The sequence below is a fragment of the Phoenix dactylifera genome, chromosome 1, assembly GCF_009389715.1.
Source record: "Phoenix dactylifera cultivar Barhee BC4 chromosome 1, palm_55x_up_171113_PBpolish2nd_filt_p, whole genome shotgun sequence".
Taxonomy (NCBI): domain Eukaryota; kingdom Viridiplantae; phylum Streptophyta; class Magnoliopsida; order Arecales; family Arecaceae; genus Phoenix; species Phoenix dactylifera.
The window spans coordinates 11,182,238-11,195,267 of NC_052392.1; the positions used below are offsets into that span (position 1 = coordinate 11,182,238).

Here is a 13,030-nt window from a genome sequence, read left to right on the forward strand (position 1 = left end):
GTGCTGGGACGAGCTGGTACTTCCACCAGCAACTCGTTCACGAACTCGTGAAGAGGAAACTGCAGGCCGGCCCAGTGTCTCAATGTACGCCCCGATCTGACCTGGAGGAGGTCTCATCACTCGGTCCTCCGACCCCGCAGGCTCGAGATGAAACCCGGGCCAAAAAAAGAACCGGGAACGGACCAGCTCTAGCTCCTCCTCAGTGTAATAACCCCAAAATATTTTTTTATATAAAAAGGGATAGAATAGTCCTTTAAAATTAATATAAGGGGTAAAATGGGAAGGAATCAAAAGTTAATGGCATAACTGTAGATCCGTTGAAGTGACAAGGGCAAAATGGGAATTTTTAGAGTTTGATTTGACTTAAATGGGGGTTTGTCTGGCGGTGGGTTGGCTGAGAAGAGGGAATTGAGACAGAGAGGGAGAGGAGGTCTCAGGCGTGGAAACACAGAGAGAAAGAAAAAAAAAAGAGAAGAAGAAGAAGAAGAAAGAAGAAGAGGAAGGGGATTCGAGGAGGAGAGGGATCCCGGTTGTACTTCCAGCTGAAGAGAAAAACGTAGATCTCCTTCCCCTCTACGCAAGGACCTCGATTTCCAAAAAGAAAAAGGTAAATATCCATCCCTATCTAGTCTTTTGATGACATTACGCTATACAAAGGGTGGATATAGTCTAGAGGGGTCCGATAAGGGTTGTAGAGGCGGTTAAAAGAGAAAGAATCGGATTTTGACAAATTTTTCCGGCAGTACGGAAAAACTGTGTCGAAGTCTCAACTTCGGCGAATTATTTAGGGGGTCAAACGACCTCCGATAGCAATGCATACCTCTTTGGAACCCCCTATGAGTGTAGAATGTTAGGTAAAAATTTCATCAAATTTGGAGTTTGGAAAGTGGATCAAACCCAGGATGAAGTAACCGGCTGTCGGTCCGGGTTACTGTTCATCCGAGTGGGAAAATAGGGGATTTCATGCCATAATAGGGTATTAAGCCCAGATTAAGCTAAGGGGACCTTGTACTCATGCAAGGGAGTCCCTAATACACATAAATGATGAGTTAATTAATAGAAAAAGAAAAAAAGAAAGAAAAGAAAAGATTTAGGGAACGGAGGAATTGAATCAATTAAAGTTCTCTATATTATAATTGGCACGTAGATTATAGCCCTTGATACAAAACTAAATGTATTGTAAATGCATGTCACAGTTGGGCAAGAAGCTAGGGAACAAGAGGAAGAAGTCTCTTGCTGCCTACTGTAAAATTCTAGAGGCGTATCGAGGCCGTGCCAGATTGGCAGGTGAGTGGGAGTTTGTACTTTGCACCATGAGCACATTCCTTATTCATTTTCATGAATGTTGCCAAGTGTAACTTGATTCCACCTGAGCTCATTGATTAATTGTTGTGGTAGATTCCTCTATGTTTGGTTCTCCATGCTTGATTATTCTGTACATGCATCTGAAGAAACATTGAGAGGAATTGCGAGGGGTTGATGAGTAATCAAATTGATTTCGAATTGTGAAATGATTTCTTTTGTAAATTGATTTCATTTCCTCTATTTCAAAGATTTGTAGAGCCTTTTTAGTGGTATATTGAGTTGTATTGCACTTCCTTGACCCTCACTCCCAACCCTGATGTTAGTTTATGATTGGGTCGGAGTTGAGTGAATGGTAGTCTTGATCATACTCCTTTTTAGTAGAGTATTAGGAGGGTGCATTATGGCATTTATGCATCGCTTGGCAGTATCTACAGGACACCTATAGTCGATGGGGGTTGAACATCGGCCTTTGTGCACATAGTAGCCTTCTGGGTGGGCGGAGCCCAGTCCCTTCCTAGGGGGGACACGGCCCTAAGCGTAGGATCGGCCGGTCCTACGACTTATATTCTGCTTGCCGCCGGGCATAGTAAGACCCCGCGAGGTGCAGTATGGCTTTCCGCGGATGTAGAATTCCCGCGAGGTGCCGTTTAGTATGTAGATGTGAGATGGATTTCTGTTCTGGATACTGGCCGGCATTTACATGATTAGTGTGGTGTCTTATCCTGCATATGCATGTGACAGTAGGGAGTTGTTATTGGTTCGCCTGGGGCGTAAAACCCACCTTCCGACAGCTGTCTAGCATTTACATTATCGATATGGTGTCTTATCCTGCATATGCATGTGACAGTAGGGAGTTGTTGCTGGTTCGCCTGGGGCGTAAAACCCACCTTCCGACAGCTGTCTAGCATTTACATTATCGATATGGTGTCTTATCCTGCATATGCATGTGACAGTAGAGAGTTGTTGCTGGTTCGCCTGGGGCGTAAAATCCACCTCCCGACAGCTGTCTAGTGATGATTTCAGCATATTGACACCTGATTTGTATGTTCCAGCATTATGATCTGTTGAGCATATTCATGAGTAGCATATATGTTTACTTGATTATTCCATATATGCTTCAGATGAGTTGATATTGATTGTGGTGATATTGATGATTTACTCCATATTCTCTATGTTGAGATCATGTTCATCTTATTATTGCTCTTGAGATTTCACCTCGAGCCATGATTATATCTTGTCTCATATGCATAGTACTCTCTACTCCACTCACTGAGTATTCATATACTCACTCCCCAGTTTGATATTTTTGATTGCAGGACAGGTATTGTATAGAGAGGAGCAGGATTAGTAGTTGCCTGCTAGCTGTGCCGCTCCATAGTATAGTATAATATAGATAGAGGTTTATCCCCTTTTGGTATATTATAAACCTTTTGTTGTATTTAGTGTATAGTTATAATCATAGATCCTGTTGTGGATATGGGTTTGACCATGGATGGAATAGAAACCAGATTTTTATACAGTTGAGTTATATGCCTGTGACGATGTATTGATATATATTGTCCAGGTTTGTTATGTGACAGGTTATGTGATTGCTGCTCTGACAGGTAGCGTTGTTGTATGTAATGAGATAATCCTGACAGGTCACCATAGAAAAAGTGATCATTTTGTGCATGCATCATGCCAAAATTTTCAGAATTTATTGATGATTGATAGGTAGTAGGGTTCTACGTGGTGGCTGGTGGCCTTATGCCTACCCGCACCCTAGGACCATCGCGGCGGCCTGCCGGAAACGGGGCGGGGGTCGTGACACTCAGTCAGGCTAGATCCGACCTCATTTGGACCATGACCCATTTCAAAAAGAAGGGCAGAGAAGAAAACAAAGAACGAAGAAGGAAAAGAAGAAGAAGAAAGGGAATCCCCGAGCCAACGTGGGAAAATGACCTACGGAGGGGTCGCTGGAAATCGCCTCAGGGCACCACCGGAAAGACTCGGTCGCAACTGGAAGAGAAGGAAATAGGACAGAAGGAAGAGAGGGGAGCAGCAATAACAAACAGCCAAGCAAGACCTTTCTAGGGCTAAGTCAGAGGGTTTATATAGACCCTCCCGACGGCCCAGATCGGCGGGACTGGATTCCACTTTCTATCCAGATCGTGCCACGTGTCAGCCCCGAGAATCGAAGCGACATACCTACCTGGATCAACGCCTTTAAGGCAGAACCGAAGCGGCATCCCGTCGGATCCCGGAGCCCCATCATGAGCCCACGACGCGGAGCAACCTCGAAAGACGAAAGGGCGCCGCCCTGTCTTCTCCCATTAAAGATGCCCCAAAGCGCGCGAAACAACAAAATAACTCGAAGCCACTTGTCCCCCGCTAATACAATAAATGCAGCTACTTCCTTCGCCCGAGCTCGTAAACGGCTCGAGCTCGGAAGTCGGAGAGTAGTGTTGGGGGAAAAGCAGATCGCCCCAAAAACGCATGAATGCATCGCTGGCACGTGACGAAAGCGCCCGACCTAAGGGCGTCCGACCTGGAGGCGCCCAACCTGAGGGCGTCCGACCTGGAGGCGCCCGATCTGAGGGCGTCCAACCTGGAGGCGCCCGACCGGGCGTCCGACTTGGAGGCGTCTGACTTCAAGATGCCCAACTGGAAATCCGACCTCAGGGCTCTCGACCTGGCACCTGGCCAGATGCTCGACTCCGGGACTCTCGACCTGGGCACCTGACCTCAGCATCCTCGACCTCGGAAGTCCGACCTTACTATCCACCTGCAGCGGTTACATCCTTCTGTAGCTCGACCAAGGACCACGCCCTGCTACTGCTGTCAACAATTAATGCGCATGGCCTCTACTGATCTCCGGCTCTCTCAACAATTAATGCGCATGCTATCTACGGATCTCAAGCCCTCCACGGCAAACAGCTGACCTGCTCGGCTACGTCCGATCAGCCACGACGACTCATTGGCTCCGGCCTAATCTCCTACGGCGATGCATTAATTCATACAACATGCTCAATCATGATGGTAACTCATTCGCCCCGTCACATCACAGGTAATCCTGTACCCCTCTATAAAAGGAAAACCCCTCCATCCTAGAGGGGGTTGGACTCTGAAACTCCTGAGACATATTTTCTCTCCCCCCATACATTTGCTCCCTCTGACTTAGGCATCGGAGGGTTGGCGCCGGAAATCCCGGCTATCAGCTTTTTGCAGGTCCCCCGGAGGACGCCGCCCGCCGACGGACCGCCACCCACCATCTCACACCGGAGCTCCTCCTTCTCAACCAACGGCCGCCCTCAGGTCCAAATTCCAGCAACATGTGTAAAGATTTAAAATGAGAAATGAAACAAATGGATGGGTCCTGAAACACGATGGTGCGCTCCAAGGGCATATGCGTTGCTGAAACCAGGTGAAGAGAATGTTAAAAGGGCAGATGCCATGAATATTAGTTGCAGTGCATTGGAAAAAAGTTACAGATTCAAACCAAAAACGTGGCACATCCTTTGTTGTTGTTTTTTTTTTTTTTGAAAATAAAAAGAGAGAAGCATTGAGACACGCAATGCTTTGGAGATCAGAGCATTGGAAACGACAATATTTTAATATAGCTATTGATATAGGAATCAGAAGATAGCAAAAGGACGACTCTCAAAATTCATGCAAAATTACATAGGAAAAAAAAACCATGAAGGATTACAATGTTCAACGATAACATAAAAGGAATGATGGAATCATTCACGGAACAAATTGCACAAAGGAATTGTGCATGGAATAAAAGAAATACACCAAAGGTAAGCTTCATCGTAAACATAGATGAAGCACCTGAAGCCTAAGCCCAACAGGGATCTCATCTTACATACTTGGAAGTTTAAATCATAGCACACATCGCACAACTTCTGAATAACTTTTAGCAGCCGATGGATTCATTGCCTGCCCAAAATAAGCTGCCGAGCTGGTAAACGAGTTTAAAACAACAAATCCCAAATCGTGGTTGGCTCCTTCAACAGCGGGGTTTGAGTTATCACAGATCAAGAAAAAGATGTCAGCTTTTCAACTTACCAAGCTATTGCAGTCATCTTAAACTGTTAAGCCTCTTAGTTTCTTAAGGGTTGCTGGTGGTGAAGGTAATTATACCTAATAATACATATAAAAATTACAGTGGGTGCCCTATCCTTTTAAGTTCATTCTTTTCCCTATAGCGAGCTAGTTCTTCACAAGACATCAGTTTATTGCAGAAATTTTTCATGCATGTCCGATGCACCATTGATGCCTACCACATTAGGGAATGAATGGCAGATACCACGAGCTGTATCATTCCGCAACATCGATATATATCATAGAAAATATGAACAATAAATAATAGAAAGGTGGGCAAGAAGAAACAACCAAAAAGACATCCCATTTTATTGCAAACAATCTTATAAGTTAACCGAGCCATACATGAACAATGGGAGCAATCCAGCCTTCTTTGATAACTTGTAAAGACCCAAGCATGGATTATATAAATTTTTATACCCAAAGTCAGCAGGCAAAAGATTCATGATGCCTCTAATAAGTGTTCCGTAAATTTGTTAAAATAAAACGTCTGCTAGCAAAATATGCACATGAACTAAAAATTGCACACGCCTGTTATAATTTGTTAGGCATCTTCTCTTTCCTTACAAAAAGGGGTTTTGCCTGTTCTGATTAACCACGGGATCTGCAAGATTTAGAAACATAAATATTCCACATTGGTTCGCATTAAGCTATCGGCTATCCTGATTCAGCGATAATATCCCAAGCCCGCAAATAAGAGATTGGTACCAACCTGCCATTCAAAGGCACCTGTCAAAGCTGATATAAGATGTGCAAACAATTGTATCAAGATCTAAAATTCGCATGGAATGGCACTTCGCATGGCATCAGGTAAATTTGAAGCAGCATCATTACACTAGTCTTGCCACTCATCAGATTTTGGCTGAATGAGTTTATTTAGTTCAAACACCACCAATAAATCTGAACATCATACAAAATATGAGTAGTGTCATTAGCTGATAAGGAAAATGCAAATGATGGAGAAAACCGCCCAACTTGATATGGCCACATATTTCAATGTACTAATTTAACAGCAGCAAAGTCCACCATCTAGCTGTTCTCACAAATGGAGACACATCATAGGATCTGAAAATGGCATCTGCAAAAGTCATACAGAGAAGTAAACAACAAACAATTTTGAGCATAACCTTCTCAGATGTAAAGAGATCATCATAAGCTTTACAGGTCATCAAACCACTACAATGAGATGCATAAAATAATAAATGGAAAGGTCAGCTCAAAAACAGGCACCAATAACAGATATAAACATCAATTTTTCTCTTATATTTCAGTGATTAATTTAACATGTACAAATCATCAAAATCAATGAAACTCCTAATATTTTCCACTCCAGTCTGCATTCCTGACCCCGGTGCATTATGACAAATAGTGATTCTTGTTTCTTAACAATGTTCTAACTTACAAACTTCCTATTTCTTTAATAGAATCCATCACAATAATCTTAATTGTGTAAAATAAGAAAACAAAGATAGGTTAGAAGGACCAACATCATTAAATCACCAGGATTTTTTTCTGTTATAATCCATAATCAAGTGCTTGTTGGAAGTGATGTATAGACCCCTACCTGTTAACGAGACAATGTTCATAAGGTAGATGGATGAATACCTGGATAGTTTCATTCCTATCATGCTTCTCTAAAGAAGTGGGGAGGATGAATGAAAAAACAGCTCAGCAGCACCAGAAAAGAACAGGATAAATAAATGGACCTAAGAATTAGAATCATTTGGTTGGCATGATAAAGATTTTACTATAACAAGAGCGGCTCAATAACTACCAAGTGCAGCAAAGATGCCATATAAATTGCAACAGTAGGAAGTTGAGGACCCAACCTGATTTATTTATTGACTGATTGTATACAGGATGACTGGCTTCCAGACCAAGGCTCGAGTTATGTCTTTTGGCCAGGCTTGGACCTGGCATGGGACTGAGAGTTTACACTCAAGGGAGACTAGGCTAGGGTGGACCCAGCCTAAATGCATCGGTCAGCACGCGAAAGGGAAGGAATGCACGCACACACACAGAGGGAGGGAGGGAGGGAGGACCTAGTGATGCTTCAGCACTCATTTCTCCAGAGTCATTGTGTACAAAGCATCCCAGAAGTCTGTGGCAAGTGGCAAATGTTGAGCTTGAACGGACAGTTTTTGTGAAATGCATTAATCAAATAGCCACAAATGGCTAATGACAGAAATTGGGTTGATGTTTCTAAATAATGAAGGTAAGACAACATAGCATAGACTGGATAAATTACAAAAGTAGTTGTTACTATTGGGACATAAATTAAGTTTGAAATGGATCGTTAATGATAGCAATAAAGATAATCAGAATAGGGGTGCATAAGATCTAGTAGAAAAAAGAATTTGGAGAAGATGCGACAGCAAGATAAAAGTTTCCAGTGCTAAGCCATAAACTCATGAAAATCTTCGTTTAACAAATGTCAAATCATGATAATATGAAACAGGCTCAAAATGTCATATCTTCCTCGATTAATTTTCATTTAAATATCAAATTCTCCACCAATGGACAAGTTAAACCTTTTACTAATCTATGTTGACACACTTCAACCAGGGAAAAAAACTACGACTCTGCATAGTCTAGCAGGTTGAACATATGATCTAATTCCCTGCAATAATGATGTCTGTGGTAGAGCCACTAGCATTGATGGCTCCTGCTCAGCTTTTAATATTTGTAGTAGAAATTTTCAGCCTTGGGCATAAAATCTACCTCAAGTTGGCACTTCATCATTAATAAAATCCAAAGTCTGTTGAGTTAAACTTCCTAGAAATTGGCAGAAGGCCTTATCTGGATTAGAAATTCAAACTACCATACCTTACAATTACTGAACCAAGAGTACATCATCTACAGTTTATTAATTGCAAAAGTACTCAACTGCTATTAGCAAAAACTTGAGTTCAACAAGCAAGAATTACTGCTGGGTCAATAAGATTATTAGCTGTAAAGGATGCAACAAATGTTAAAAAAGCACAGCAAACATAGTTCATGGTGTCAAAGAAAGATATCTAAAAGTCATGCAATAGATTCCCCTGCAGGAAATACAGAAGGATAAGCACTGTTAGGAAAATCAAGTTTCTGACTACACTTATAAGCATTTCACAAAACACTGTTCATGAAAAGGGAGAGCATGAACAGGTAAAGAGCAAAAGAAATTCTACATACCCCAGCAGTCCACGGCCACGCCATGTTCTAGGTGTCACACTCAAATTCATTACCGAACCCTGCCTTATGAGCACCATAGATATTGGATGGCCCTGGTTAGACTGTGCTTCTAAAACGAGCCTTGATTGCAATTCACCACCAATTTCCACATTCCCAAACTTTAAGATCTCATCGCCAAGCTGCAATCCATCTTCTGCTGCGGGTGAGTCATCAGCGATTTCATCAATCATAGCAAAAGGTATCCTAACAATAGGTTCCTCGCCCATAGAAGAATCTTGAGATGTACTTTCATGAACATAAACTGATGTATCTGTACCAATGCCAATAGAATCTTGATTAGCCAACCCTAATCATAAACTTTTAGCTTATAAAACAGGCTTGCATTTCAATATTACCCTACGGTTTCAATATTGCCTCAAAAATGAACATGATTGGTACCAAAGTATGTTTTTCTCCGCTACATTCAGACTCTTATAAAGTTAAGGAAATTGCTGAGGATGCTTTCTAGGAGCTTTAACTTAAGGATAACTAATTTGGATTTTACTTTCCACCACCTGGTCTTCCAGGTCTCGAGGAAAGCCACTTACAATGCTAAATTTGCCTCAGGTCAGGAACAAAACATGAATATGCAACAGGTTAATATTGAGTAGAGAGGTCATCATGAAATGTTCTCAAACTCTGTTGAGGATCAAAAAACAAGATAAGGTTGACTGATTACGGATGCAATAAGATGCAGATTGTATATATTAACTAGGCTAAAGTGTGTTTAACCTGGTAAAAGAAGATTGAAGTAAACCAGACATTGTACAGAACTACAAACAGCAACTGACCAAATAAACAGCCATAATCAATTGAAATCATATCAATGTGAATTTGGATGACTACTTTAAATGCCTAAATCTAAATTGCATATGCATTAAGCAGCATTTTAATTGTTTGCATACCTGAATCTTTTGAAGGCAATGGTGCAACTTTAGCCACTCTTACTGAGTGCAAAACTTGCAAATTCTTTTCTATTTTATCGGTGATATCCTTGTGATCATTGCGCAATGCTGTCAAGGAGGAAAACATGAATGAGCAGCTTATACATAATATTTCATCTTTTTTTAATGCAGAAATGCCATTACAAAAGTCATATATATATATATAGATACACACACTATAACATGTGGGTGAGACATTGCTATAGCCTTCTTCCTTGACGCTCACCAGAGGTACTATTGTGATTACGTACCATATGCTTCTTCATGAACAGGGACAGATACCATATCCTTATTCAATTATCTATACAACATCATGTCATATGCATTAGAAAGAAATAACCTCAAAATATGGTCTAAAGAAAATGAAATCCCATTCCTAGTCACAGAATTGCTGGTCGTAACACAGCAAAAGCTATAATGAGATAGAAAACACAATGAAAACAAATTTGTGTGGCATTTTGAACACCATGCTACAGTATCTAGTATCTAGTATCTCTGATGCATCATATCATCACCAGATCCATGACCCTCTGCTGATAAATAATATCTTCCATTATCCGTCCAGGTGTCCTTGCTCTAGACTAGTAATATATATTAGATAGCGGAAAATTACAAGTAAAACATGAGAGATGCATTCAATTGAATTACATCAAACCCTTCCAATTTTATGTCCTTACCCAAAATAATACAACCAAGATGGCCTTTATGCCATATCTACAAGGCATGTTAGCTAACTGTTCTATTAGGCACCCATCATGCACCAACAACTTTGCTCTTCAATAGCAGTCGGCCATGGAAACCTGTTTGGACTTCAGACATGCACCATCAATTTGACTTTCTTTTGTTGAAGTTTGCAAAATTTGGTAGCATGCGACCCACTTAACATCTGAGACACAATTTGCCCCATTACCTATGCTCCTTCTTAATCACATGCAAATTTTGGCAATAAAGATGCAGAAAACTAGAAGAGATACAGAGATTGTTTGGGGATCCAATCGGGAGTTTGGGAAGTTAGATGAAAAAAGGGGTGGCCAAATGGAGAGAGGGAGAGACCACAGATATCAGGAATCTAGTTGGTTAAATAAAATTTGAAGAGAGGCAGAGATGATAAGATTTAAAATTTTGTTACAGTTACAATTCTATCCATATAATGTTATTTCCTAAAGTATCCATGCTAGTTGTCATCATGTAATATAGATTTACAAATTATCTCGTTAACATTCCACTTATGGGCAAATTTGACAAGCCCAAAGGACCCTCCAATACTCTTTTTAGTATATATTGATAGTAAAGACAAGACCAAGTTTTAGTGCGAAATTCTAGGTCAGGTTGATTTTAGTTGCTTGCTGTAAAACCTACAAAACAAATGACAAGAGGTGATTTTAGTTTCTTGCTGTAAAACCTACAAAACAGCCAGAATTGGAGATCTAACTTCACTTCCCACTATAAGTTTATGCAACGAAAAAGCAACCATCTAAGACCACAGCTTATGTCAGTATTATGCGCTCACCAATGTGAGAAATACAAAATACCAGTTCTCGGTATATGAGCTGATATAAACAGATATACCCAGGAATCTTGACCAATAAAATAGAAATTTTATAGTTCTACAAGTTTTACAATTATTGAATACTAAAATCAATGCATAAACCAAATTGTCAAATTTGTTTGCACTACATCAGCTGGAATTTGATATCTTGAATATTATAACATTGGCCAAAATATTAGCATATCTCGACATCTGCAAAAAACCGATTTTATTGATAGGATATGCTTTTAGGGCCTGTTTGAAATCCTGGGCAAGTTACTGCTGGAATAGCCTCATATATAGCCAGAGGCAAGAAAACCAGAAGTGAGCATGGAAGGAGAATCTAACTTAATCGAGGAAGTCCCCAATCAAAGAATCCTCCCAAAGTAGAATACCAGGTTCTTTCTGGAAGGTGATTTATCTTGAGCAAGCTTGCAGGAGCAAGACTTTCCTACATTGATGAAAATCTCTCGCCCCAACCAAACAACTTCTCCCCAACATCCCATGTTTTAGCCACATAGGGTTTTATTCCATTGGACAAGCTGTCCGATATCTGGAACAAGATAAAAGAATGTCTTGGTTCATCCTGGTATCAGTTCCTACGATTCTAAGTTAAGAATCTTCACCTTGGTTCCCCTTACCTGTTCAAGATATAGATACATCCACCCAGGGAATTTCTACTTCCATTACCGTAAGGGAGGCGAATGAATACCCTATCCAGTACTTATCCGTACCTCCATCTTTCGCTCATCCCTAAAACCCCGAGGGTTAGATGGTCCGATGTCTTATCATAGGACCCATTGCTGAACACTTCAATGAGCACTATTACGACAAGGGAGGGGGAGAAAAAGACAGCAAAGAAAACAAATGAAAGAAAATTAAAGAACAGGATTCAATTCTAGGATTAGGGTTACAATTCCCACGACAAACTTCCAATGGGAATACAATCATCAAAAAGGAATAATAGGCATACCAGCAAGTCGAGCACGCTGAGATCGAATGGCCGGGATGTCAATATCTGACCTAGGGAATCCCTGAAGCACCGCGGAAGAATTCACGATATCAGACAGCGAAAAAGAGAGATTTTTCTATTGCATATTTTGAGGATTCAAACGATTCGAGGCAATAAAAAGAGATTAAAGCTGCTGCTGAGGGGATTGAGGGGGGGGAGAGACAGAGAGCTTGCCTCGCGATCGACGAGGTCGCCGGAGATTCCAGGATCGCCGGGACCGCAGAGAGACTCGATGATCGCATTCATCTCGGCCTCTATCGACGCTCTCTTCTCCATCAGAGCCGTCGTCTCCGATTTGAGATTCGTCGCCACCATCCTCGCGGGGTCTCCTTCTCGCTCTCCCGCCTTGGTAAACTGATGCTTGATGAGAAGAAGTTCGGAAGAAGCTTGCGTACGCTGATTATATGGGAGCGGGTTTAGCGAGCGCTACCTACAGACGGCGATGCGGAGACGGAGCGTGAGATCTCCGTTGAGCTCGCTGGGTTACGCCGTTAAAGATAACACTTGCCTTCTTACGCCTTTTGGCTTGAGATCAAGTGCATGTTGCAAATAACATAATTTATGTTAGAAAATGTGAACAGTATTAGCATATAACGAAGGGTGTTTTAATATATTTATGACATGTCGTCGGCATGCAAAGAATTTGAAACAACATGGCGTTCATCAACCAAAAAAAAAAAAAAAAAGGTGCATCCTGATATATGATAGGTGCTCTCGCATATTATTGACCAAATAAAAAGCGAAAGAAAAAAAATTGTTATAATTGCATGGCTGCTAACATTGCGAGGCAACATCAATTAAACTTTTGTTCTTATGTTTGCATCGTCACCTATGATAATCAAAAATGTATGACAACCCCATCAAAGATAAGCATACGTGGACGATAATTACATTACCTATCACATAATGAGCACCTCCAATGTTCGAAGACAAGCGCATGTG

At 41.2% G+C, this 13,030-nt stretch overlaps 1 protein-coding gene across 1 annotated transcript; it reads right to left on the reverse strand.

Moving 5' to 3' along the window:
* Window positions 1-6,154: 6,154 nt before the first annotated feature.
* Window positions 6,155-12,471, reverse strand: LOC103717199 (26S proteasome non-ATPase regulatory subunit 9-like). Its single transcript, XM_008805492.4, has 5 exons — window positions 12,263-12,471; window positions 12,050-12,110; window positions 9,510-9,617; window positions 8,566-8,875; window positions 6,155-6,469 (listed from the first exon to the last, which is right to left on the reverse strand). Exons 1-5 carry the CDS (start codon window positions 12,401-12,403, stop codon window positions 6,448-6,450), a joined length of 642 nt encoding a protein of 213 aa, XP_008803714.2. The 5' UTR covers window positions 12,404-12,471; the 3' UTR covers window positions 6,155-6,447.
* Window positions 12,472-13,030: the final 559 nt, after the last annotated feature.

Bases quoted from the DNA above. Each gene is read 5' to 3' on its own strand.
- LOC103717199 (XM_008805492.4), bottom strand. From the start codon at position 12,403: ATGGTGGCGACGAATCTCAAATCGGAGACGACGGCTCTGATGGAGAAG. The intron at 9,618-12,049 runs GTATGCCTATTA...CCTCCTTGACAG, and splicing joins TCAGCGTGCTCGACTTGCTG to CATTGCGCAATGATCACAAG. The intron at 8,876-9,509 runs GTATGCAAACAA...GCATTGGTACAG, and splicing joins ATTGCCTTCAAAAGATTCAG to ATACATCAGTTTATGTTCAT.